Genomic DNA, 26,730 nt, shown 5'->3' on the forward strand with positions numbered 1-26,730 from the left:
GGTCAGCAAGGCAAGGTGCACTTTACAAACACAATAAAAACTAAATGAGCTGATGGCATTTGCCTGATGAGCAGTCCTGCTACCTCTCCTGCAGTAGGTGCCAGAACAAGAGCATGGTCTTTGTAGATTAACCTTTGACTCCAGGCTCTTCTGTTCTTTTAGGATAAGAAGGAGGATCGCCCGACAGTTATCCTGGGCCTGACCCTGAGAGGAATGCACATCTATCAGGTAACAGACTGCCGTGAAAGCCTTCTGGTGTAGCATTAACTCTGCCCAGCTCCCCTGTCCTCCCCCCCACCGCAGCCCCTCTGCCTCCCCTCCGAGCAAGCGCCAGGCTCCACATATCTCAAATTCTTGGTTGTTTGCAAATTCTTTGCACATCGCTGACTCCACCCTGTACCTGCCAGTCCCTGTGTCACTCCGAGTTTGATGTGTTGCAGGAGGTGAATCACATTCGCCAGCTCCTCTACGACTTTCCCTGGTCGCACATCGGGAAGCTGGCGTTTCTGGTGAGTATGACGGAATGGAGGCCATCTGGCAGCGGGCTGTCAACCTGGCAAAGGCGTCAGACCTGCCGCGCTGCTGTGTCAAGTCCTGTCACTCGTATGCGCAAGACCGCAGCTATCTGGTAGCTGTGTGGCTGAAAACGTACTCTTGCTCGCTTCACTGACATCTCTCCTCTTTATGCAGGGGAAAAAATTTGAGATCCAGCCAGATGGTTTGCCCTCTGCACGGAAACTGGTTTACTACACGGGTTGCCCCTTCAGGTCACGGCACTTGCTGCAGCTCCTCAGCAACAGCCACCGGCTCTTTCTGAATATCCAGCCGGTGTTGAAGCAAATCCGAAAACTGGAGGAGGCTGAAGGTACGTGACGGAAGAGCAGGTGACTTTGGTAAGAGGAATAGTGCAGCATGTTAGGCTCTGCTGTTCCTTCATGGTGGCTGCTCTCTATCTAATTAATGGTGTTTCTGCCTTATCAGGAAGCCAGTGAGAGAAACAGAGGTGTTAGATATGTTTCAAAACCATTACTGGGAAGTGTTTATGGCTCCCACATTGCTAGACTGTGATCAGAAAGTGTGTGTATGAGAGCAGGAGAGGGGGAATGTCTCCCTTTAAGTAACAGGAGAACCTCGCTCTCTGCTCCCAATTTGTGCACATTTGACACATGCTTCTGAGTGGAATTTTAATAAAAAGCTTTCCATTGGGATAAGGTCGTCTTCTGTTCAAGCAGCAGTACAAGTTGTGAGCCTGTGTCTTGATTTTTTTAGTACCCTTTACTAAACCCTGCACAAAATTTAGTCTATAATGTCCAACAGTTAAGAGCTAGGAGTTGCAGGTGCCAGAAACAGCCTGAGAGCAGATCAGAACTCCCAGAATTTGTCTTTTCTGTTGTGGCCCCCTCTCCACAGGAACAGTGATTTGAACTCTGACAATCCCTGGTGTCCTTTCAGGCAAACTTCAGTCATATCACCACCTCTCAGCTTGCCCTCTTCCATTTTCCAGCTCTGCAAGCTGGGTGTCCTACAACTTCTCAGCCTACCTCTCCCCAGTGACTGTTTTTTTAATGCATTGCATAGGTCTTCTTTCAGAGGATTATATCCCCTTCCCTCTAGCCTTCTCCTGAATGCTTTTTTCCCTTACTTCTTTCCTGACTGCTGTTCCCTGCATTCTTCTCCATTCATACTTTCTCTGTCTTCTCTGGGGTTTGTAAGCCCTGTATCCTTACCTTCAAGGTCACTAGAAGTCAGCCAGCAGTAGTTGTTCCTCTTGTTGGAGGACATAGGCTGACTCCTTCCAGGGACAAGTCAGGAAGAAACTTGTTTCTGGTTATTGCCCATCTCAACTAACTCTTAAGGAGCTTGCATCCATCTCTGAAGTGGTGATTGCTGGTTGTGTGGAATCAGTGTACAGGGCAAGGCAGCCCTTGGTCTCCTCTAGCTTGGTTATTTCTGTCTTTTCCTTCAGTGGGGTTATGGAAGTGGCCTTGAGCTGTGCAGGTACAAACCAGTGGCATGTGCGAGTCACCTGTAGAAAGGCTCACTAATCAAGTGTGTGTGGGCAAAAGGCCCTAGGTTGTTTTGTGTCTACTAGTGTCTCATGGATTTCTTGACCACCCTCAGCACAGCTCTCTTTAGGTAACAGATACAAGCCATGGAAAAATAATTAATAAATCATTAATAAAGGCCAGCCACAGGGATCCTGTTCTTAGCTGTCTCCATGTGTTGGTGACTGTTTCAAGAAACAATCAATGCACTCTGTTTTTAAAGACTGAGCACTTAGGTTAGCTAAGTAATTCCCCTTTTTTTTTTTTTTTTTGACCTTTCCTTCATTCTGGAAGCTACTCTTTCTGTATCATAACTGCCCCTGCCTGTTCTAATTCAGGAGATGCTGGGTTTACTGCGAGTATGACAAACTAATTCTTTTACAGCCAGCTGGGCATCCCAGTATCTGTTGAGCAAACAAAATACAAAACTGTCCCTGTATTTGTTCAGCAGCTGCAGCAGTTGTTTCTTAATTGTCGGGTGTGCCAGTCCCAGAACTTACTCATTTTTGCTACCCTTCCTTTGGTCTTGCTTAAAGTTCCCACTGGTTTCTCTCATCTTTCTTCCTCAGAGAAGAAGCGCTACCGGGAGTCCTATATCAGTGACACGCTAGACATGGACCTGGACCCGTGTGATAAGAACTCGCGCGGCAGCGGGAGCAGCGGGGGCAGCCGGAGGGATAACCGTCTCTCGCGCCAGTCCACGGGGAGTCACGGCAGCTCTCACACATCAGGCATCGAGGCTGACTCCAGGCACCGGGTGTCAGTGGAAATGTCGGTGGATGAGCCCTTCAGCATTGACCGGGTGCATAGGAAAGAGAAATCCTGCAGCTCAACCATCAGCTACGGTAGCTCTGGCATTGACAGTGGCAGCAAAGGGCGGGCTGAAGACGACTCTCAGGACGATGGTAAAGAATTCAGAGATGCGGAGCAACTTTTAAGCCCGCTCTTGCCTTCTCCTGCAGGAGAATGGGGAGTCAGAGAACGTGAAGCAGCTTGGAGCAGAAGTGTAATGCTAACCCTTCTCCTGCCGCTCTCTTCCTCCTAGAGCTTGAGCTGGCAGTAGATGAGCCAGAGGAGGTGCCTGTAGATGAGCCTTTAGAGGGAGACCAGTTAGAGGAGGCCACTGTGGGAGAATCTGTTGAATCTCTTCCTCTAGATGCTGCTAGCTGCCAAGGTGAGATGGCTTTCTGCTACTGCTCAGTGCTTTTCTTTAGGCTCTAGCAACAGGCATAATCTGAGGGATCTAAGAAAGCTGTATCTTCTTCCAAACAACTGCCAGTGCCACTTATTGCCCTGCTGCAACAGGATTTGAAGTCAGCTCATCTAGAGGTTAAAGGCCAGCACCCTTTATGGTACAGTGCTGCTCTCCTCTGTGCTCCTCAAGGTCTCCCTCCTCCAAATTTGCCAAGTTTATACTCAGTTAATGACAAGAAGGTAACTGAGGTAAACCGTCTGTAGTGAAGGAATGTGCTTTAAAATCTTGTATACCACAAAACAGCCAAGGGTTTCAACCACAGATTAATGGGCTAGTCGCCAGTATTAATAGGTAAAGTTTTCTGGCTTGTGATACAGGGAATGCTAGACAGTGGGGTCACACAGGAGCTGTCTGGCCTTAAGACATATAGCCTTTATAGCAAAGCAAGACGGGTGAATATGGGACAAGTTGGTGAGAAGCTGTTTTCTTGAGAGTTTTTAAACATTGATGCTTAGGGGCAAAAAAGACTACTTGTGAGCAAAACTCCCAGAGCACTGAGGGTGCTCACTGATGTATATTTATCTTTGTAGGATAGCACTGCTTGAATGTGGCCTGTGAGAACAACTTCTCTTTTCCGCAGCCCACAAAACCTTAAACCTGCAATGCTTTTTACTTCCTCCTTCTCCTTTGCAGCTATAAATCAGGACTCACTGTCTGTGGTGCAAGTCACACTGATAAAAATGAGAGGCCAAAGTGTGGAATCTCTTCACCAGGTAAGGAGGGTAGCTGGGCAGGAGGGTCTGTGTGTGGGCATTGAACCAAGGTCTAGTGTAATGAAGACAGCTGTAAATCATGTGAACTTGATTGGTCTGGATTTGACTGATTTTAAATGGTGTAACTGAAAACAGCTGTTGGCCAGCTACTGCTATCAGGACTAGGATGAAAGCAGTGTTTGGGTCCAGAATACTATAGAGAGGTTTGGAGCAATCAGTGGGGAAATCTTGCAAGCGAGCTATCGTCTGTCTTAGGCTTCCAGACGGGAAATGGAAAATAAACCACTTCCAAATTTTCATTGCAATACAGAGCCAAGACCATCCATGCAGTTTGGATGTGCGTTGCAAACTTGATCATCTTCCTGCTCCTGAAGCCAGAAGCTCACATCAGAGCAAAACCAGATACTCAATATCTAATTACTATCATTTGTGTGATTATACTACGTGTGTGCTGAAGTCTTTGTTGTCAATGTTTTCTTTTCATCAAACCCTTGAGAAAAGGCAACTATATATGGTAAAATATGTCATATGATAAGTTGTGGTTGGAAAAAGCTTATTAAAATGTCTTTTTAAGGCCAAAAAATATTTCTTTTCAAACTAGCTGTAGCCACTGGGGTAGAAATGTTGTGCTGCTTTTAAAAAAAAAAAAAACAAAAACAAAAAAAAAAACCCAACCAAGGCTCCACCATTTCTTGTCTCTCTGAATCCAAATTAGCCTTATCTGCTAAAAGAATTTTAAAAATCTGTTCATTGTTTTCCCCTTTAGTCCCTGAACTTTTCAGAACAAGGACTTCAGTCACTTTTTAGGACTTCTTTTCTCCTTTCATGCTTCTTCCTGGACCCAGTCAAAAGTGATAAATTTTCACTTACTGGCAAAATAATCTGTAAAGTGCTATTGGAGATTTAAATAAAATCTTTGTTATTTTTTCCAAAGCTGAAGACCATGCAGTACAAATCATAATGAGCTTATTCCTATATTTGAGTGGAATGACTTAAGAGTGCAAGGCAGGGAGTGGGCATCTTGCTTAAAGTAATGTTTTTAACGTTAATGTTTTTACCAACATATTCTTATGTTATTAATTGATCGGGAGGCATCTGTTTTATAAGAATGTTTCTGATCAACACAGGACTGTCTAAGCAATTGCAAAGACCTGGCTGCCGCTTCTGTGTCAAATATTTGGTGCATCTCTAAAAAAACTACCTTCCTTACAAGGCTGTGTAACTAAACACTGCAGGACTGGGTTTTCTTAGGATTGACTGGAACATACAGTGTGTGCCTGTTTCTGGGAGTGCAGTTGAGCCAGCGCAGGGTTTCCTCAGCGTAGTTTTTTAATTCCCATCCCATGGAGGTGAGAGCAGTGATACCGGGAGGAAGTTTTCTGTGTTGCCAACAGAAGTATCTTGGTTTAAAAGTGGTATTCCTGAAATCAGCCTTAATATTAGCATTTAAAAGCTGACTGTGAAGAGACAGAGCAAGAAGAAACAGGTGGGGAAGTTGGAAATGTCTTGAGTGGTCAGTAGTTCCTCCACAGAGGTTGAGTCACTACAGCTTGTGTAGCAAGATGCTGCCTCTGGGAATTACTGCTGGTTTGTCTCTCGTATTTTCTTCCTTGCCAAACAATGTTATGTAGATGAAACTGTACATTGCACTTAGTGAATTTTGGACATCGTAACCCATTAGTTTGCATGCTTGCCTTCTGAACCTTCTTTCACTAACTTTCACTAACTCAGTGTGTTCAAGCAGTTGGGGTAATTTTTTGTTACGTGGACTTTTTCCATTTGAGGATGACTGCACGGATCTGCCAAGAAGCATCAGGTCATTCAGGTGTCAATACCTGTCAAGTGTTTTGTCAATTGTACTGGACACTGAGGACACAGTTTAGACAGATCAGGATCTGGCTCAACATGGCAGGGCAGCTTAATGCACTTGTAATCTCTTAATGGTTCACAGCTTCTTCATTAAGCCAGCGTCCTTCAGAAGGCTGGTGGGGCTGTTTTGAAGGAGTGGAAGAACAGTTTTGGAAAACTTGTAGCATGCATAGCGAGCATCCTTAAGCTGTGTCTGAGCTCATCGTTTTTATTCCTGTGTGTCTTACTGAACTGGCAGGTCAGATCGCCCAAAAGCAGGAGCTGCACGGACCAGCACAGCCAGAGTTTGGATGACATCCGCCTTTACAAGCACCGGCACCCGCCACTGAGTGCCACACTGTCTTCAGACACATCCCACAGCTACACCTTTGGCTGCAGCCTGGAGGATAAGCTGTCTATCTATGGCTGTGTTTATTCCACAGCGGACTGCAAAACCAAGTCTGCCCTTTATGGGAAGCGATCCATGAACTGCCTCTCCTTGGATCTTCTGGGAGAGGACCGGCTCCCGGAGGAGTTTGTGGTGTAATGAGATTGGAGCTCTTCCATACCAGGAAACAGCTCATCATGGAAATACATACCTCATTAACACATGTGATGTCACTCTGGTTCTTGCAGGAAATTGTGAGCAGCTTTGTTACTTGGCTCTATAATCAGTAAGTGGCATCACTTCTGCAGACCTGACTACAGGGCAAATCAACTGGAGTGTAGCACTTAATGTTGGCATTAGAAGTGTCTGTGTGAGCAGAAAATGGAAGTGGCCTGCACCATTAGCAGTGACACAACCAACTTAAAAACCAAAAACAGCAGACCAAAACTGATGCTGAGCTAGTAAAGCAAACACTGTGTCTAAATGGATTTATCAGAAAGAAATTTAAAGTCTATGGCAGTTTATCTTCCTGCCTTTCTCTTGTGGTCCATTTATGTTAATGCTAGTGTACAGATAGTTTGGTTGTCTTGAATTTGTGCTGCTGCAACACTGCCAACAGCTGTCAGGCCAGGATACACTCTGCACAGATTTGGAGGGCTGTGTATGGAAGTGTCTAGCCTGTTCCTGTTGTAATGAACACAAGTTGCCTATTTGCTTTACTGGGAGCAAGACCTGCTCTGCCAGGAGTTTATTTCTCTCTGTTGTTGTTGTTGTTGTTTTGTTTTGTTGTAAGCATCCAGCCAAATACAACGTGTGCTCTTCTTTTTTATCTTTAATGCAACAAATGGAACTGTCTCTCAGCTGTCTACTACTGCCATGATGCAGAGTGGTAAATAAATGCTTATATCCTTGGGGAATATGGGGGAGGGGATAAGAAAAAATGACTTGGCTGCTTCTGAGAGAAAAGTGGAAGACAAAAGTGTTAATTGACTGGCTCTTGAAGACAGGAGTGTGACTGGAGAATTTGTCCAGGCATGATCACCCCTTACTTTGAATCACACTTTTATGTTGTTGTTTTCTTTCTTTTTAATAAATCTGTTCCTTAGAAATTTTTCCTCTGCTTAGGAGGCAAGTATGGACTGGAGAAAGTCGCTTTGGAAGGACAGACAGAGTGACTGTGTCCAACCTAGTCATGGATAGGTCATGCAAATGTGAGTGTGTGGTGCTGCAGGGCTGGTGATGGTGGAAGCATAGGGTGTTTGTGTGCCAAACCAAGGGTACTTGTTTGGTGATTCTGAGTGGTGGAGCTGGCTGTGCTGGCTCTCACTAGGAAAATAATGATAATTATGCTGTTTGATTCAAGCATTTGGTGTGGAAAACGTCCTGCTACCTTGTTACATCCAAATAAATGTATGATTGATTTCCTTCCCTATCTTCCCCCAGTACCTCCTCCCCTCATCGATTCCCAGCATTTGGGAAGCTTGTACTTACAGGCATGTGTAACCTGTGCCCAGCTTTTGACAACCTTGCCAGGTGGAAATTAATAATTTTTTGGCAAACTCTAGAAGCAGACTGATGTTATTCTGCTTGTTGAGGAAGTGTGTGTTGTGCAGTGTTGACCATTCAAAAGCTGAAGATAGTTGAATTCAGGAAAGGAAGGAAGCCAGACCACAACGAGGAGGGTTTGAGCTGCTGCTTTGACAGTGGGCTTGCAGGCTTAGTACTTGTCTGGCAAATTGCGTTCCCATAAGCTGTTAAAATAGAAAATCTGTGAAGTCTGTCATATCACTATTTCTATGCAAGTGAGCGTGGCGTAGAGACAGAGCATGCAGGTGCATCTGCATGCATTTACTGAAGTGGCATCAGTGGCTGGACATCCTCCCGAGATGAATCCAGCACCAAAACCTAGCTGTGTGTTTGAGGAATAAATGATGGGCACAAGCTCGCTGTAGCTGCAACTTAATCGACCGTGCCCTCTTTGATGACGCTGTTCGTTCTTTTTGTAATGAACAATTAGGAGCTGTGTGTTCACCGTAGCCTCTTTTCCTTTCTTCCAAGCAAAGCCAAAATGCCTTTACAGAGTACTTGAGCTATGTTTACTGCATCCAAAATAAACTCTCCTAAATGGATCTAAATGCTCATGAACAGTCCAGTCAAGCCTCCTGCTGTTGGTCACTCCATTACCTGGGGCCTGTTTGGCCATAAGCTGTGGGAGATGGGCATGGCCAGGATCCAGGAGGCCAGGGGCCGTGCTGCAGGGAGCAGCCTTGTTCTTGCAGCCGCAGCAGAGCTAGAGGGATGGCTCTTCCTGCAGCTTCCTGCAGCAATGCCCGTCTGTCCGTGGAAAAGGTGGGGGCATCTGGAGCGACAGCCCTGCTAAACTGTTGCTTTCCCACCTGTGCAGATGTACAGTTACTCGTGGTTTCTGGCTGTGGTTGTTAACAGGAAAAAGCTCAAAATTCAATGGGTATAGTTGTTTGGAAAAGTGTCATAAAACACGCGTGTGCACCACATGCCCACATCTGTGCACACTTGTCTCAAAGACAATCACATTCATACCTGCTTCAGCCTAACCACCTTACTGAAGTGTTCGTTGCCACCAAGCAGCTTGGTATTTTTTTTTGCTTGCAGTTACCAAGCATTCAGTGGATTTGGTGAAATGCTGGAATCCTGCTGTCACTGGTTACAAAATATGGCAATGCCTGAAAACAGTGTAATTGGCTCTTGCGTGAGCATCCACTGCCTTGTATGTATATGGGGGTTTCTTGTATTTATTCATGGCTGGTGGGGAAGGTGAACTCTCCAGGTCTGACAGTCTTCCCTCAGTGGCCTACGCAGCTCCCTCCAGTACTCTTACGTTACATATGCATATGAAGGGGAGACCAGATACTTCTGTGTGTAGCCTGAGAATGAATTAATATCTTACAAGCACTGTGAATATCTATTATGCAAGTTTTTGTATTCATATGAAAAAACTGTTCCTCTTAGTAATAGACTTATTTTTTGTTTGTCTTTGGATTTAGAAGGTCTCTTGTTATTTTTGATTAGTTAGGTAGAGGGTAACGTGTAAGCATTTATCAGCTGATGTTAGAAACTAGCTGCCAATATTTGTACATACTTGTAAAATACTCGTGGTATAATCACTCTATTTTAATGGTAAAAGTTTCTCCTTTCCATGAAAGGAATTTCTTGTTTAAAATAAAATATAAATAATTATATGTACACCTGCAATAAAGTATGGATAGAAAAAGGTAATTGTGTATCTATTTTTTTTTTTTCTTCAAGAGGTGCATGTCAGTGACATCTTCCATTTGAGATAGGCAGGTTGTAGAAATTAATTTGCTGCCAGCCTGTAATCCATATGAGCTTGGCTTGTGATGGGAAACCCAGAGGCACTGTAGTCACTGGGACAGTTCGTTTTCCTCCCTGCCACTCTCAGTAGCAGGATGCCAAAGGGGCCTCTGTCAGGCATTGCGGACCCAGTCGATCCGGTTGGAGTCAGCAGGAACCCTAATGGGACCTGAATCTAACTGAGGAGACAAGTTAAGCTGCTTGTGGTGGTTAGTCAAGCAAACCGAGCATGCGAACTCCTAAGGGTGTAGAGAGATCCCATCAGCATCCTCCCGGGGGCTGCATCCGAGGACAGGCACACCAGCCCACGGGATGCAGTGTGCTGCTGAAAAGCGCTCTGCCCTAAGTCACCTAACCTGCTGGCCTGAGTCTGGCATGGGTAAAGGGAAGTTTTGCTTTTCTTGGGACACGGATATATGAAGGGGTGCTGCAGTATAACTATTCACATCTCTTCTCGAAGAAGCTTGCTGACTGTGGTTCCATCATGAATGTGGGGTTTTTTTTTTCCTTTTCTCTGGCTATGTTATGGACCACTAAAGCTAGCGTTCAAAAAAAAAAAAAAGTAACAATATTTGATATTGTAGTGTTGCCCCTATTCTTATGACTTCCCCTCTTGTACTTCATATTTCTGTCCAGTACCTGCTGCGTTTCCAGCATACAAATTTTCAAGGACTGCAGAGACTCATCCAGCTTTGGTTTGGGGATGCTGGAAGGAGGTGGTTTGGTTACACATAGAGCTTCCTGTGGAGGTAAAATTAAACAACAGGTAAATATGAAGTCACCTAGCTCTTCCGAAGGGCTTTGTCGCTTGTCTTTGTTTCTTTGCTTGGCAATCGCACCTTCTCGCCTGCTAGGGCGGACTGCTGCTGACCAGAATACGTAGGATGAGTCTGCCTCCAAAGATGGGACTTCTCGTGGGACCAGCACATCCTCCCTTGGGTTCAGCGAAGTGACACAGCGTGGGATTGGGGAACCGGCTCTATGCGGAGGCGAGGTCTGACGGTGTGTGCCAAAGCCGATGGGGAGAACACCCCAAGGTATTTGGGGCAAAGCAAGCGCAGCTCCTCGGTGGCATGCGTGGCACCAAGGTCCGAGACACTGAAGGCTGACGGGGTGTTTTAAGAGCCCGAACACTCTTCAGCAAAGCAGGGGGCCTTGGCGTCTCACAGTGGCGGGTGGGCGAGCTCCCTGCCGTAGCTCCTTGCCCACCAGCAACGGTGCTTCCCCCGCCTGCAAATGGCGTCTCCTCACCCCTACCCGTCTCCCCTGTCTCCACAGCTGCCCCCATCCTCGGTGCCCCGCTGTGAAGCCTGACCCATCCCCGGGTGCCCTCTCAGGCCGGTGGTGCTGGCGGCCAGGCCCCCTGCCCGCCGCCGCTTTTCCCCGAGGCTGCGCGCCCATTCCCGCGGGGCACTGAGGGACCCCACTCGGAGCGGGAGACAAGGCCCGGGGCACTGAGGGACCCCACTCGGGGGCAGGAGACAAGGCCCGGGGCACTGAGGGACCCCACTCGGGGCGGGAGACAAGGCCCGGGGGGACACGCTCAGCTCCTGGCCGGGTCCGGGCCCTGTCCCGGGCCGTCGGGCGGCAGTGGCGGGCCCGGGGCGCGGGGCGGCGCCCGAGGAACGCGGCGGCCGCTGCCTCATGGCCTGGGCTCCCGCAACCGGGGTCGGGGTCGGGGGGCCGGGTGGTGCCGGGGGCCGGCTCCTGTCAAGACAGCGCCGGAGACCGAGCTGCCCGCTCGGGGACCGACGGCCGGCTGGGAAACGGGAGGAGCCCGCAAGGCCCACGCAGGCCGGACCGCCGGGAGGTCGGTAGTTGGGTGAGGGGAGCCCGAGGGAGGCTGCGGCCGTCAGAGGCTGGCTTGAATCCCGTAATATACAAATATAAAAAGTGTAGGACGGGGTCCCGGGGGCAGCGTCTGTGGGGGCCGAGGGCAGCACGGCTGGTTGCTGCACGGGAGGTGGTACGCCCGAACTACACTGGGGACGAAGCTGCTGCGCCTTAGCCTCTGGGAATCCTCGGCATGGGGTGCTCTAGGTGTGAAATGTTGATATTGGTTCGAAAAAACCCTCCAACGAGTCGGTTTATGGAAGACGAGCCCCGTTCAATGCCTGCTCTGTGCCTCTGGTTTCCTTCAGCGTCGTGCACGGGGCACCGCTGGAGGTGGACGAGCCTTGGGTACCACTCAGTGAAGCAGTTTTTCTTTCATCACCAAGCTGCCTCCTCTCGGGGCGAGCACCCTTCCTGCAGAACCTCTGCAGGTGTCAGAGCAGCGTCGCCGAGTATTTCCCTGTGCTGCTCCCGGGAAATCAAATGTACTGAATTTTTAATGACATCTGCGCGCTGTTGCAATCACTTGCCCGCTGTCCAGCTCCACCTCCACCTCCACGCCCCCTCGGGTAGCTGAATATTAGCAGTGGGCTGCCGCCTGTTCACGGTCGGGCCCCTTTTGCCCTTGCCGTGGACCTTCAGCCCAGCTGCAGCTGGCGCAGTGGCTGCATCCACGGCTTGGTGAGACAGCGCAGGGGTACAGGGTGCCTCTTGCACGGCACCTTCCCGGCACGGCACGCACTGCAACAGCCCCGACCGCTGCACCGGCGCTGGGCTTTGTCATGGAGGGGAGCGGAGGAAAGGGTGAATCTGGTACCGGCAAGGTGCCGTTGGTCAGGAGGGACGGGGTGGAGGAGGCGATGGGATGATGGAGAAATGAATGGGGAGGGCTTTGTTTCCCCACGGGTGATTGCACTCCTCGCACCCAAACAACATTTTATAAAGTAAACCCACCTCAGAGTAGTTCCCACCCCTCCTTTGCTGGCATATATTGTGTCCCTGCAGCTCATTTTTTGGGAGCATGCTCCAGCCCATGGCCATACTGCATTCTCACGCTGCCAATCAACCAGGTACTGAATTTGGCTCTGCAAGGAGGAGATTGTTGTTGTTAGAGTAAGATCCGGATAGCAACCCTCGCGTTGGAAGTCTGTTGTTCTACCGCAGAGACGTAATGAGCAAAAATTGTATTTATCCTTTCTGGTAGACTGCAGGGGCAGCTGAATATGGGCTATTGAAGAGCATAGCTGTGGTATTTTAAAATTCTGCTTTATTTTTATTCCTGGAAATATCAGCCTCACATTTTTATTTTAAATCTCATAAATACATTTATACCAATCTTTATTTTTCTTTCTCCAATCACTGCTGTTCTCAGTATGCAATAAGATAATTGGATATGGCATGTGCTAGAAGCCTTAAGTCTCAAGCCACCACATGGAAAATACCGCTGAATACTTTAGCAGCAGCAGAGCATTCGGTGTAGGAAAAATTAGTTTGCATTAGCCACAGAAAGTACTCCACCTCTTTGCTACAACCAGCTGACAAATAGCCTGAGCTGTCTGATGATCGTGGCCACAGTGACCGATTCCCACAGCCACGTTCCCCACCCTTGTAGAAAATGAAGCTTTGAATGTGGCTTGCTCTCTTGCCAAGGCGTTTCAGGCTGGAAGGGTTGCACTGAGGCAGCCCATCCCTGCTGGGTGCAGGCTTTGGGGTCACCCTCCCCGCCGCACTGTTCTCAGACCCAAGTGCGTTCAAAAGAGCTCTGGCTATTGGGACAGAGATCCCTGAGCAAAAACGTGCGCTGTAGGAAGCCAGGTGCTTTTCTCTCCTTGATGCGTAAATTTTGGGGGATGAGAGCGAGGAGGCTTTTTTGTCCTCTTCTGAGGCATCCACGCTTACCCACTGCTGGAAATAAGGTCTGTGGTGCAGTTTGTTGTTGTTCCTGGTGGTGGTATTGAAATCTTTCTTGTCTGGCTTGTGGGCTGCGCTCCTATATTTAGGGTTAAATTGCTCGCTCTGTGTGTGGACAAAGCCTGGGAAGCCGGCCTGGCTTTTGTCTGTAGCGTCTGCTGAAGTGGATCCTGAGCTCTCTGCATTTGCAGGACCAGCGACACTGGCAATGCCCCTGTCACCTCCTCTGGCACACATAGCTACTGCTGGGGTCAGGGAAGATTTTCTGCCTGTATGGTCTTTCTACAGGTAATGCAGACTTTCTGCTGACGGTCTTTTTAGTCAGACGTGAACAGGGGGCTCCTATAATCCCTCTGTTAAAGTGCTAACAAGATGTACTTTGGGGAGCTTCCATTCTTGGGATGGTCAAGAAGGACATGGCAGTCACCAGAGGGGCTGCATTAAGGCAGGTAAGGCACCTGGGGCTAGCTGGACAATATTAGCATTGCCAGCTTTGATCGCATTTCTTGCAGGTGTTGCAGTACGTTGTGTTTTCTTTTTAAAGCCCCAGCTCCGAGTCATGCTTTTGCACAAGGCTCACAGCTTGTAATAAGAAAAACAAGGAAACCTTCCCAGCCTACCTGGCTGAAGGGAAAATTTGGCAATAGGACTGCTCAAAGGGCCTATGCCAGAAGGGCAATAAAGAGAGCCCCAAGTATGGGTGTGGTTTTGAACATCTAAATCCAAACTCACGCTTAGGAAATGCCTTGAGGCTGGGGGTGCGGACACGGGGCCTTCCTCTGGAGTGGACGTGCCCCTGGCCAGTCCCAGCCCAGCCCAGCTGCCAGCACTGGCATTCAGCTAGCCACGTCCTGCAGCAGGGGATGAGCGGCAGGGTTTGCTGTGGGAGCAGTTGCGTATGATTTTGCTTAACATGTGCACTGCAAATAACAGAGAGGGTACAAACCATTGCTTTCCAATCTGCTTCAACACAAACCGCTTTGAGATCCAAAGCGGAATTACTGCTGAAAAATATAGGGCTAGCATGCTAAGGGAAAGCTCTACAGCCTTGATGCTTATTTTATCCTGTTTTCAGAATAAACAGGGGAGGGTAAGAGCTTTTGAAGGCTGCCTTTCCCAAGGACATTGCCAGAGCATCGGCTGAGCTTTCAGACAACCCAGCACCTTTAAGGTTAACAAGCTTTAAAGACTCCCCAAAGCTGCTACCCCAGACTGCTGCTACCACCACTCTGGCCCTGCCTCGTCGATGCCATCCTGCAGGCTCAGAGCTGCCTCTCTAGCTCCAGGGAGGTGCCCACAAGGCTCCAAGTACAATTTCTTCCTATGTGGAGGATGCATGGATAAAATGCAGAGCCCCGTGAGGCACGATGACAGCAGGGACAGCTGCTTCAGCGGTGACATCCCAGGTGTGGAGGAGTGTGAGGTGGTTTCTGGTGTCCCTAAACCGCTCTCCTCTGCCCAAGAGCAGGGGCCAGAAAGGGTTCCTGGTGGCTCAGGTGTTTACCTGGCTGCAGCTGGTAGCAGGTCCAGGTGGAGGGTGCTACAAAGGAGAGCAATCAAGGCACAGGAAATTAGCTCTCCTCTGAGGAGAAGAGCCAGGGAAAGGAGAAGGTCTCTGCAGACCCTCTGGGAGAAGTTACCAGCAGGCTCCAGTGTCGTGGTGCTGTGGATGAGCTCCGCAGGAGAGAAGTAAGGAGAGCCCTGCTGGGGTGGTGAGGTAGGACTTGCTTGCCTCTCGGTCTCGCTCACATGTTGTTTGCTGTAGGAGGCATAAGCAGTTGTTGGGATGGGGTCTTGAAACTGCTTCTTCCTTCCCCCTTGCCTGGTGTGTCCTAGTGGTGAAGCTGCTGACTCTTCCCTGGGACGTGCTGGTGTAAGGAATAACTTGGAAGGACTGCAGGCAGCAATGGTATGGGTGATGGCAGCAGCAACTCAGCAGGACCTTGATAAGAGTCTCCTGTGATCACTACATCATTAAGCTAGGGCTTGTTTTATATCTCTTGTCTGTGGCACTCCTCTTGCCTGGAGTTTGGGGCTCTCCTGGGAGAACGGCTCTGCAGTCCTAGTCTCTCGGGCTGCAGAGGACCTTGGCCTCACATGTATTAACTGTCCAAAAGTGTCCTCTCCGAGGGTACACGTGCTGTGGCCACTGAGTCCAACCTCCCTGCGGCAGCCCTGTCAGCGTGAGGGTGGCAGCTGGGGGCCGTGGCGGTGGGACTCCTGTGGGGACTGACCTGGTGGCAGTGCCACTTGGTGCGAGTGGGTGGGAGACACTGGGGGACTTCTCCAGGGGACTCTCGGACCCGCTCCATTCAAAGCAGGTGCCTAAACTGAGACTGTGGCCAGGGTCTGGCAAAACCTCAGCCCTGAGGACGGGACCTCAGCTGCCTGGTGCAAAGCGCTAGTGAGATCTGAACTCCCAGGGTTGTTTTTGGGACTTCAGTGAGTTAACGTTGTATGAGTCAGTGTCGCTGTGTCTCCAGTATCTCACACCTGCCAGAACTTTATCGGCTGTCCTTCAGGACTCTATGCTTTTCTCTTCTTCCCTTTCCACTCTTTACGGGAGGTAGGTGGTGTTCAAAGGTCACTGGCCTGCTTGGAGGCCGGATACTTCTGCTTTCTTGTGCCTGTAGTGAGGCCTCTCCTTGCCTTCGGGCTTACCGTTGCCTCACCACCCCATGACAGCGGCACCGTGTGTGACCCAGAGCACAGCTGGCTGCGGGCATCTTGCATGTGCCGTGGCCACAGCAGCCCTGGCAGGACCTGACTGGTGGTGTGGGGCCCTCTCTGGCTCTCATGGAGCATTTGGGGGGGTCACCATACACTGTGTTGGTATCCTGAGTGCCTGGCTGGGCTCTCCGAAAACGTGTCCTGGCTGAAAGCGGTTTGGTGCTGCCTTGTGCAGCGCCGGGCTTGCCTGTGAACTGGTAGAGGTGTCCCCAGTGGCAGCTGCCCTTCCTTCGGCTTGGCTCGGTCCTGTGGCAGCGCGTGGCTCACTTCAGGAGAGATACAGCAGGAACAAACCTGCGAGCGAGCGTGGGCACTCGCCTCCAACAAGAGGAGGTGGGTGGAGAAGGCGGCTGCTGTGTTGGCCTGAATTTGGCCAGAGGTAACACCCGTAGCTACTTCTAAGCTCATACAAGCTCCAAAACTGGACTGGATGCAGTCCTGGTGATGCAAGAGGCAGGACCTGTGTGCTCAGCTTCCCCAGGCATTGCGTTTCCCTGCTATGTAACTTGACCAGGGAAGGTTTTTTAACCAGGATTTCAGGAGCTGCTGTATCCTCACCAGCAGGAGCTTTCCCGGGACCGCCTCAGTGACTGTGCAGGTAGCTTACTTCTCTTCCTCTGCCCCGTGTCCCCATGCAACTGCGCATTTTTATGTTTCTGTTATTCATCAATTCTTCTGCCTTTTGTCTGTACGCCATGGGAGCTGAGCTCATGACTTGTAGCTGGGATTGCAAAGGTTGTGATGTTTTGACGTGCCCAAATTTATGGGACTGAGGTAGAAGGGTTTAACACAAACCTGCTTGTGCTGAAAAACTGTAGGCCTATTGCTTGCGTTCCATGTTCCTAAAGTGGCTGTTGTGAGTTGCTTGCAGTTGTACAGTGTCCACATCAGTGTGTCCATCATAAGTCCCCTCTTCTTGTTCACGTGGGCAAACAGAAGAGCTGATGCTGATGAATGTGCAGGTATAGCTTCTTGTGTTCAGGCATCACAGTCTCATCCTGCCCATTGCTGTTGCAAATGCTGCACCAAATTTAGCAGGTAAACCAGATTCTGGTAAGAAAACAGAAGTCAGGCTATGAAGAAGTCTAGAAGTCTGACTATGGATGGCTTTTACCTCCCTTCAAATTGCCCATTCCCCACATCACAGCTGCTGGTCTGGTCTCTGGTATGGGTAGTTTCAGAGTCTTCATGAACCAAGGTAAGAGGAGAGGTAAAGAGTGCAGAGGGTACATCACTGCAGTGTCTTGACTCATCTAAGGGACTTGCTACCAAGAGGGTTTCTCTGCTCTCATGGCATTAGGTAGCCAGCAGCAGCAAAAGATACTGCTGTAACTTCCAGCTGGTCCGTGTCCGTGGTGAACCTACAACAGCTTTCCACAAAGAGGCATTCAAAGAGGTGTTGTAAAACCTTTCTTCTGGATGGGGACTGGGAAGGCAGCAGATGGGGCATGTGTCTCTCCATAAGACATCATCAGTGGGGGCTGTCCAGAGGTATGATGCCCTTTATGGCCCCTTGCATTCACTGCAGGTAGGCTGGGCAGCAGCTCTCAGGCTGCCTGGTACCTTCCCAACACCCAGTTTGTAGTCTCCCTGGGTTGAGCCCTGTGCCATCTATGTGAGGCATCCCCATTTAGGTACTGCAATATTGAACTGCCTCTTGTGAACTTTGTCCTGTCTCTGTTGGGAAGTGCTTCCCGCAAGTTGGGCACCGCAAAATAACTTGTCAGATCTGGCTGCCTAAGCTTGGTTGTGTTACAATGCACTGAGCATTGGCGTTTTAGGCACTGGCTAGCCGTTCTTCACAGATTCAGCCTTGCCCGCAGATCCAGCGGGAGCAGCATGGGCTCCTCCTCCAGCTCCTTTCCAAGTACTGCATGGATGAGTGTGTGCATCCACCCACGCCAAGCCACCTACCCCACAGAGGGCTTGGGAAATGGGTCAAGAGAAAAGAAGCACGGACACCTGGATCTCAAATGCAGATGGAAGTCATCACAGCACGTGTAATTTGTGCTGTGTTGGGAACATCGGCACTGCCTGGCCAAAGCATGTAGGGCTGGAGGTATTGGAGGCCTGTGGCTAAAGCATAAAGAAGGACTGCTTGGTAGTGCACTGGCTGTCCTGCAAAACGCTCATGTTTCTGAATCTGCTTGTGCGTTTAACCTGGAGCTTGTGTTACTCAAAATGCCAGCTCAGAGCATGTAGTGGGCAGAGTCTGTGTGTATTCATGCTCAGAAAGAGGTGGAGGAGGCTCATGCTGCTGTAACCCAAACATCTGAAGCGAGGGAGGATGTATCATCTTCTGTCTCTTGGATCTTCAAAGCTTCTGGTGTGGCTTCCAAAGCTTTTTATAGTAGTGGGTTGGCTTTGTTGTTGTTGTTTTGTTTTTATTTTTGTTTAGAAGAGGGAAGGAACTGATTAGTAAAGTCCAGAGGAAAATGAGAGGGGAAAACCACTCCTGCTGCTTGCCTTTAAGTGAGCTGCTGGGCAGTGACTCATCCCAGCCAGGACAGTAATTTCATGTAGCAGAAAGAGGACAAGAGGGGACACGTGTTGGAGGAGATACTTGCAAGCATGAAGCTGGAGGTGCTGGAAGAACATGGGGGTGATAACTCAGCTTAGCTGTGGTTCCCCAGGGTAATGAGCAGAGATACAACTTCAAGCCTGCAAGTCTGCAGATAAGATGTGCAAATCTCATGCTGCTGGAGTTTGATATCTAGGGATGTTTTCCCCCATTGTTTCTCTCAAAGCTGATGCTAAAGACTTGTTCCTGATAGCTGGAGCGCTGCAATTCTCTTCTTTTGTTGTCGAATTTGGGCCCTGGTGTTTGAACTGTTAGTAGTGACATCTGAATGCCTGGTCATTGGACCATTTAAGCGTTTCAGCAGGATTTCTGAGGCTGATCTCCAAGTCATTAGAGACATGTCATGTACTGAGCAAACAAGAGGTGAATTTGGAGCATGGCATCATGTTATTCAAGTATTGAGTTTGGGACTCCTCCTCCAAATGCTTTGTCTGAGCAATCGCAAACTCTTGGCTATGGGGAAGAGGGATCATCTCTCTCTCTCTCTCTTTTCTTTTCTTTTTGTGTTTGTTTGTTGTGTTTTGTTTTTTTTAAATCTGAGATCTTCGGTAAAAACACTGGTGGAGGGGAGTGTTGTCATGAAGTAAGGGGGCAGACTAAATCGTCTCTTGGAGATGCTTTCGCAGCCCAAGAGTTCAGTGAGGGATGCACGGTGGAGCATGCAGATGCCTTTTACTGGTGGCTCCAGCGCTCTCTGTGCAGCCCCATGGGGTTCCTGCCAGCACTGTGGGGAGGCCGCAGGTTACACCTGAAACAAACGGCCCTCCGTGCCTTCGCAGCCACGGGCCTTGGTCCCAAGTACCGGTCTATTCGAACGCTGCAGTGCCCCATCCCTCAGCCGCGTTCGCTCTCCCTGCTCCCGGGGGCACACTGGGACACGCTCACTTCTAAATGTCACCAAAGAGTATTTCGATGCGGCTTTGGGACGGTTATTGTTCGGATGCGTTGCCAACCTTATGCGAGACCATGGGCATCTTGCCACTTATTAAAGATGAATTCAAATCAACGAAACCGAATGCAGCTGTCCGCTCCCCCAACCTCCCCGGAGATACTTGCATGAATTCAAGAAGGCTCAGATTTTATCTTAGATTTTTTTTTGTCTCCTTTTATATACACAAAATTAAAAGGGGCAAATGCGTTGCAAGATAAAACCTGGTTTGATAAAAATGGATGTAAGAAAAAGGAATTGTAGGCAACGTTTCCCCTCACTCGCGCCCTTCAATTAGATCACCCTGTGCCCTCCTTTGTACGGTATGTGGCTTGCATTTTTGTCTGGCTGGGGCTATAGTTAATGTCGTTGCTCAAACGCCAAGTTGGTTTTGTGGAAGGCCACGGTACCTTTGGCGTTCCTGCGCTCTGGGCCCGTCTGCTCCTCTGCGAGCAGACGCTGCTGCCTCTTCCTCCAGTTGAAGGGGCTTGCAAGCCCATCAGCTTGCAACTGCTTGTCCACAGCGGGAGCCGAAAGCCTTTCCCAATAACCGCTTCATTCTGCCTGTGCCTTGCATTCTGCAGAGGTTTGGAAAAGTGCTTCATAAAACGGAATCGCAATTTAATAACAAATTAAACATTTTTGTGAACCTTCCAATGCTAATTATGGTTTTCCTAGCCCGGCTAAAACCAAGAGCAGCCTCTCTTTGTGGTGCGGTTGCTGCCAAGGCATGAAGCCACATGTGGAAATTAAATATGTAGTTTTCAAACGTCAGCATAGGACAAGGCTTTGTTTAAGAGTGGGCCAAAGGCGCTGGCTGCTATAATTACTGCTTTTTTTTTTTTTTTTAACCCTGTGATGAGATGCAGGACTGTTAAGCAATTGTGGATCACATTGCTTCCTTGGGCTCTGCTGATGGGAGTACTCCTAGGTGGGGGGGGAGATGAACGGCTTGTCTGCAGAGGGTGCAGAGGGCTATGGACTGTAGTGTGAACTTACAGCGTGCCAGCCACGTGCTTGGTCTGGGGCAGCTCTTGGAGCGTGGTAAGCTGCCCTGCACAAAGGCATTCCCTGCAGGTGCTGAAAAAAACATCCTCACAGGGAACCGATGGGGAGCAGCTCCTGTGTCGTACGCCCTGCTCTGCCCCATTGCACGCTGCCTTCCCTTGCGTGGAAAGCCACGTGCTGCAAGTGAACCAGGGACAGATTGGCAGAGGCTGAAAGAAGGTGTGTGGGACCAGCACTGCAGAGCTTCATGTTAGAGCTGGCTAAGTATGGTGTAGGGATCAGGGTTGAAAAAAAACAGTGAAAAACCTCCATAGCAGTTGTAGGTCCTTCAAAATCAGGTCCTTGAGCAATCAGTTTCCTGGGCCGTGGCAAAATGAGAGTTGGGGCTCTAAACCATTTGCCTGGACTCCCTCACTAGACTAGGGAGGCAGAGGTACTTGCTGAAAGTGGATCTATCCTGATAAACCTTTTCCCTTGACTGCAAGGGAATTGACAACTGGAGTTGATAAATTCCACCTGTAATGATAAATCCACAGCGATTTAAATGTGAGTACCAAGCTGTACTTTTGGGCCGAATTTTGGACTTGTACCCCGAAGGCTATTGTCAGATTCCAGATATATCTAGATTTCTCCTGCTACCGTTGTGTAGGTCTATGTGTATATATATCTGTATATTTTACCCTAGATGAGTACTTGCTGCTATTAGGACTTGGGGACTGGTCTGGCAGAGTCCCACTGTCCCTGCCCCAGCTCCAGATCTGCTGAATGTCCTACAAGCCAGAGGATTCACTTGTGCGGGGAGAGACGTGAGCTCAAATCCTTTGTCTTTAAACTAGATCCAAATTTTCTGCTTTCTGGGAGGGTGCTTGGCCCATGGGTTAGAGGACGTGCCAGGGGGTGAGGGGTGCTTGCAGTGTGGAAGCAGCTTCCACCCTTCCGTAAGGTGCTCGGGGTACCTTGGCATGAATACCAGACCCCGGGACCCCCAGGCAGCAGCTGTGCTGGTCAGGCTTCATGCCATTGACTCCTTGGCCAACTTGACACTGAACCAGGATGCTCAATACTGTAGTATTCATAAGACCAAATTCTCATGTGTTTGCTCTGGTTTCAATAATGCGTAGGCTTTTTGAGGAGGAGGTGGAGGCTCCTAGCTACTGTGCTAAAATGGTTTGCTCAGCTCATCTGCAGGGCAAGGAAGAAGGCAGAATAAATCTGAGAGGGGCATCTGAAGGCCAGTCCAACAGGTAGCCAGGGTTTGCGGTGCCTTGCATCGCTGTGTGGAGGAATGTCTCTTTCCTACGGCTAGCCAGGGGATGGTGGAAGGCAAGACATAGCTGAGCACTGGCTGAACTGTCACAGGAGAAAGTGGGGGCCCAGTGGAGGAGAATGAGAGCCCAGCAGTGAAAGTTAAGATCTTGACTGGCACCAAGGCATGCTGATTGTAGACAGGAGAGAGGATCCGCTATACTGAGCGGCGTTCCCTCCGAAACAGCAACCCAGTGACCTGGCTGGGCAGGCAGGAGGTAGGGCAGGGTTGAGAGTGCTCTTGCTTCAATGCATCAAGAGACCAGCTGAGCTCTGGGTTATGCACTCATGGGCCTCACTGATTTTTTTTTATTTTTTTTTTTTCCTCCTGATTTATATAGTTTTTACTCTTATTTGCTTGTGCTTCTGCTCTCCTAGAGAGCAAAGCTGTATTAGCAAATAGACTACCTGGGCACTTAAAAACAACCACCATTTTCCTGGTGCTTATCACCTCCTGTCTCAGTTTTTTAGAACACTTTCAAATATCACTTTCTTTCTTTCTCCAAGTGTTGGTATGTGTGTTTCAGCTGTACAGTGTCAAGATGATGAGGACTGGTTTATTGGGATAGGCTTTACTCAACAAAGGAAACCTTAAAGTCAGCTCTGTGAATATCTGTCACACCTGCTTTTCTAACATAGCTGTTATTTGAAAGCACAAAAGATCTGAAAACTAAAAAAAGTTAGAGCAGAGAAGTATAGAGCCTTGCACATGCTGTTGTCCTTGCTCCTCAGGACATCAGTTATGTGTCTGAAGATCCTTGCCTCTCCTTTAGCAGGTCTGAGCGAATCTTTGGGCAGAAGACAATTCAGCTTAGATGCCAGAGTAAAGCCATTTCACCCTTACAGCTCTTACCCTTCTTTCCTTCAGTGCATCCCATCTTACGTTGGGATTGAGCAATCGCGTCTCTATAACCCAGGAAGTTCTAAAACGGAAAGTTCTTAGAGCAAAATGTTAACTTTGCTGCCCTGTGTACTCTGTACACTTCATTGTGCAGGTCAAACAGTGAGTGATACGCTATGCTGACAAGGAAAACAGGAATAGGGAATGCTGCCTATGCACAATTTGGCAGAGTTGATGTTAATGTAGAAACTTAAACTTTTGGTATTTGCTGATGTATGAGGGGTGTATTTCTCAGCTTTAACATTAAGTATTGCTGCTTTTCCGCTACCACACAGATTGTAAACAAAGATCAAGTTTTGAAGAGCAGCTCCAGAAAATAAAGCGCAGTTCATGACAAGTTACATTTCTGCGCAAAACTTAGGAAATGCCAAATCCTTAAAAATATTTAAACTAAATACTATAAGTATTTTTAATATTTTTATTTATTTTACTTAGTTTTAAAGATGCTGGTAGAATCAGCTAGCCCTCCCTTGACACTTAACCTCTCTTCTAGCTGTAATCCACAGCCTGCTTCAGTAGCCTAGCTGTCGGGAGACTAAGGTGAGCTTGAAGCTGTCTGCTCCTGCGTTTCATTTACCAGGCTAACATTCCTTGCTGTGACACCTTCACACCCGAGATTGCTTTAGTGACCATTCAGCTTCATAAGATCCTGTCTCCAGCTTCTTTTTCTACCTATCTGTTACTGCTGGGATCGGGTAAAGGTAAGGCATTTTTACCCTCGTGATATTATTTAGGAAAAGAAGTAGTATTACAGCTCTCCAATGGCAACACTAATGTTCTGAGCACCAGAGCACTGCGTGCAACACAGCAGCTGTTATATATTCAAGGGTGAAATTCCAATAATAGTATGCTATATTATCTCTGGATAAATATTTATGCTTGTGAAGGTTAAGCGACTTGGAATACTATAAACTCCAGCCTTATGGGCAGGCCACCACAATTCCAGCCTTCTTACAGTGACCTACCACTGACCTCTCTCCCAGTCTAGAGGCAGAGTGATTGCTGGAGGTAAAAATGCAGACTGGATCCTCAGGCCACTGATGAGCAATAATGTAGTGCATAAAACACCTCAGATGATGTTATTTGATCCCAACTACTCATCTCAGAACTGCTTCTCGTATCTAACATTGCTTAAATTTCCTTGAAACTTCTTCCAGTGTAACTTCATTCATAAACCCTGCATCATGTTGTCTCAATGTTTGTGTAAGAGGGTGAAAGCCTCTCAAAGATCACAAGCATCATATCACACACTGGTGTTTTGGTGTTTTATTCAGGTGATGGATGGGAAATGTGCCGTTATCCTTTTCTAATGTGCAGGTGCATCTTCAAGGCTGGGATGTGGTTAACTTGCTTCAGAAAAGCAAGTGAAACAACACGCCAGGCTACTACTAAAACAGTTGTACAAGTTAGGTCCCATTAGGATCTGTAGTTCAGGGCCTTTCAGTGCTCATGGAGCAAAAAAAGCCCCCCAAATAGGCAAAGCTGTAGTCTTAGTGAACTCAGCAGAGTTGGGATTTAATCTGAGTGTGTTTTCAAAAAGTTGTATAATCCCTCATTTGCTTCCTAAACCACATTCCAGAGGGATAACAGAATAGCCGTACTCCTTTTTCTCCATCTCACTAGTGCTGTTACTTCCTACCTAAAACCAGAGAACAGAACTCCATGCAGTGCAGCTGATGAGTTCCTTTACACTCCAACCTGTTGATAGTCCTTCAGGAATGACCCTATCTGTGCTGGATAGAAGAGCAAGCCACGATGACGTGTCTCATCTTAATCTAAGCTGGGAGGAGACATTTCACTTGCTGCTTTGAAGCACTGGAATGGTCAGGAGAAGACAGGAGTCCAAATACAAGGCAGAAAGCACCCTTGGCCTTTCTAAAGTGAGCCATCCTAAATCAAGGCTCTGCTGACTTAGTTCTTCTTGCCCAAAGGAAACACATCACCAAAACCATGTCTTGAAGTAGCTTTCCTAAAAAAAGCCTGATTTATTTCTATGCTATTCCACCATTCTATGGTAACTGTTGTAGATACTTGCTATTATCTTTGGAGCAAGAACATTATCAGTAGGTTTATGGCTTACTAATGCCATGTTGAAGATTGTTTATTTTATCTGGCAGTTGATATCTAACAGAATGGCTTTAGGACAACACTATACATTTCAGTCTGAGGAACTCATTAATAATACTTTAATCCACAGGAGTCTTAGGTTTTATTTTGCTTTACTCGACACTGGGAAACTTTTTTTCTTGACTTGTCCTCTCTGAACTTGCCGAGCACGAGTTCCAAATCCCAGAGACTGCATTGATTCTGTTAAGTACTTCTGGTCAGGAGAGATGCACAGCATCACCAACAGTTTAGCATCACCTCCTAAAAGCAGGAAAAAGACAAAACATAACTTATTTACCTCATTATTTTCAGGAAATTATACACTGGTAATGTATTGATCTACACAACAACAAGCACAGGCTACCATTGCTTTTATGAAGCAGAAGACTGCCCGTGAAGAGGGCTGTTGAAAACAGACGGCTCCTCCAAGGGAAGTCTATATCTAACAATATGGTATTTGCCCCTGTAGAATAAATGTCTCACGATTTGTAACGTAGATTTCTTTCCCCTTACAGTTTCATCAGTTAGTCAGCACATATGTTATGGGACTGGGCACTTCATTAAGTTTTGTCAGATGTTTGTAAATTTGGGGTAATGGCAAAATGGCTTATCTGTGTGTCAATAAAGCGAAACAGACTTAGAAGTTCACAGAGAACAATTAAACAAACAAGGAAATTGCCACTTTGAAGAGTGTTACCCAAGACATACACCAGGCATGGTTAAAACCAGACTAGGTGCCCATACAACATAGGTCCTAAACTCACTTCTTTCTTTGGCTTTCCATTTTCACAGTGGGGACCCCAGCACTAAGTGAAATTCAAGATTCAAGTAAAAATTAATAGTCTTTCAGAAGCTCTCAAGAACTGTTACCTTAGTTGCTGTCAATGCCTTGAACTGGAGACTAAAAGCGTAAGAGGTGATGCTTTCTGGCTGAAGAAAAATGGACTAAGGTACTGTATGGATGGACACAAATCTGAGATTACTGCAGGAATTACACTTGCTTTAAAACTCTTTCTGCATAGATGAGGAGCTAGAGAAGGTAACCGAAATACAAAAAGAAGTTGTAGCACAGTACCATGCATATCTTCTGTCTCCCTCCTTTGTCTTACTGTTATGTGGCACAATGTTAAGGAATGTGCACATATGTGACTATACCCTGTAGTAATAAAGATTTAAGCTTAACTTGTAAACTGTACCTGACAGAAAACACCAATGAAATGCAGTTATTACCATTTACACAATCCTGTTAGAGATGATGTGATTTTTACAAGTGTATTCCTAAACTGAACCTTGGAAACAGGAAGGTTTAGCCAAATTCAGGATGAGGTCAGGACTCTCACTGTGTACTCATGCTGCTCCAAAGCCAGAGTCTTTCAATAGAGGCCCACGTACAAGGGAGGAATTCAAGATCATCCTCTAGTTTTACACAACAAAGGAGGGAAAAGATTGGGAAAAGAAATCTATACTGTTAAACAAAGTCAGAATAATCCCTTACCTACGGAGTCCTGAAGCAGATGCGTAAGTTTGCTGTTTCGATACGGTACATGAGATCGCTGTTCTGCTATTGCTCCAAGAACATCTGCTAGGGCAGACAAGCTGCGGTTAATAAATGATGTCTCTCGCAGTGCTGCACCTGTCACTCCAGACATACCTAGCACAGTGAAGAAAAAGGCAGTGGTAAGACTAAGCAAAGCTGCTTCAACTGTAATGTGTGAAAAATTCTGTTGCTGTATCATCTACTTTTGATGCAACATTTTTAAACACAAATTCTGAGCCATGACTTCCAGTACACCCATGCCAAAAGCAAGATGCAGTGGTTTTTCCCTC

At 47.8% G+C, this 26,730-nt stretch overlaps 2 protein-coding genes across 5 annotated transcripts in view; one reads left to right on the forward strand and one right to left on the reverse strand.

Annotated features, from left to right (window-relative positions):
* FRMD1 (FERM domain containing 1) overlaps window positions 1–7,681 on the forward strand; it is a 43,033-nt gene extending 35,352 nt beyond the window's left edge. For 2 of the 3 annotated variants that reach the window (XM_069800824.1, XM_069800825.1), the window contains exons 8-14: window positions 163–228; window positions 441–509; window positions 691–865; window positions 2,615–2,950; window positions 3,091–3,219; window positions 3,934–4,013; window positions 6,121–7,681. In XM_069800824.1, coding sequence (XP_069656925.1) covers window positions 163–228; window positions 441–509; window positions 691–865; window positions 2,615–2,950; window positions 3,091–3,219; window positions 3,934–4,013; window positions 6,121–6,408 — 1,143 coding nt within the window. In that variant the 3' untranslated portion in view covers window positions 6,409–7,681. The remainder of the gene's footprint in view (window positions 1–162; window positions 229–440; window positions 510–690; window positions 866–2,614; window positions 2,951–3,090; window positions 3,220–3,933; window positions 4,014–6,120) is intronic. The other variant, XM_069800826.1, reaches the window with a different exon arrangement.
* Window positions 7,682–24,748: 17,067 nt separating this feature from the next.
* The window catches only part of KIF25 (kinesin family member 25), a 41,820-nt gene continuing 39,838 nt past the window's right edge, over window positions 24,749–26,730 (reverse strand). For both annotated transcript variants that reach the window (XM_069800828.1, XM_069800827.1), the window contains 2 exons: window positions 26,399–26,554; window positions 24,749–25,164 (listed from right to left, as the gene is read on the reverse strand). In XM_069800828.1, the coding sequence (XP_069656929.1) occupies window positions 25,007–25,164; window positions 26,399–26,554 (314 nt within the window). In that variant the 3' untranslated portion in view covers window positions 24,749–25,006. The remainder of the gene's footprint in view (window positions 25,165–26,398; window positions 26,555–26,730) is intronic.

Source organism: Haliaeetus albicilla, chromosome 13, assembly GCF_947461875.1.
Source record: "Haliaeetus albicilla chromosome 13, bHalAlb1.1, whole genome shotgun sequence".
Lineage (NCBI taxonomy): Eukaryota > Metazoa > Chordata > Aves > Accipitriformes > Accipitridae > Haliaeetus > Haliaeetus albicilla.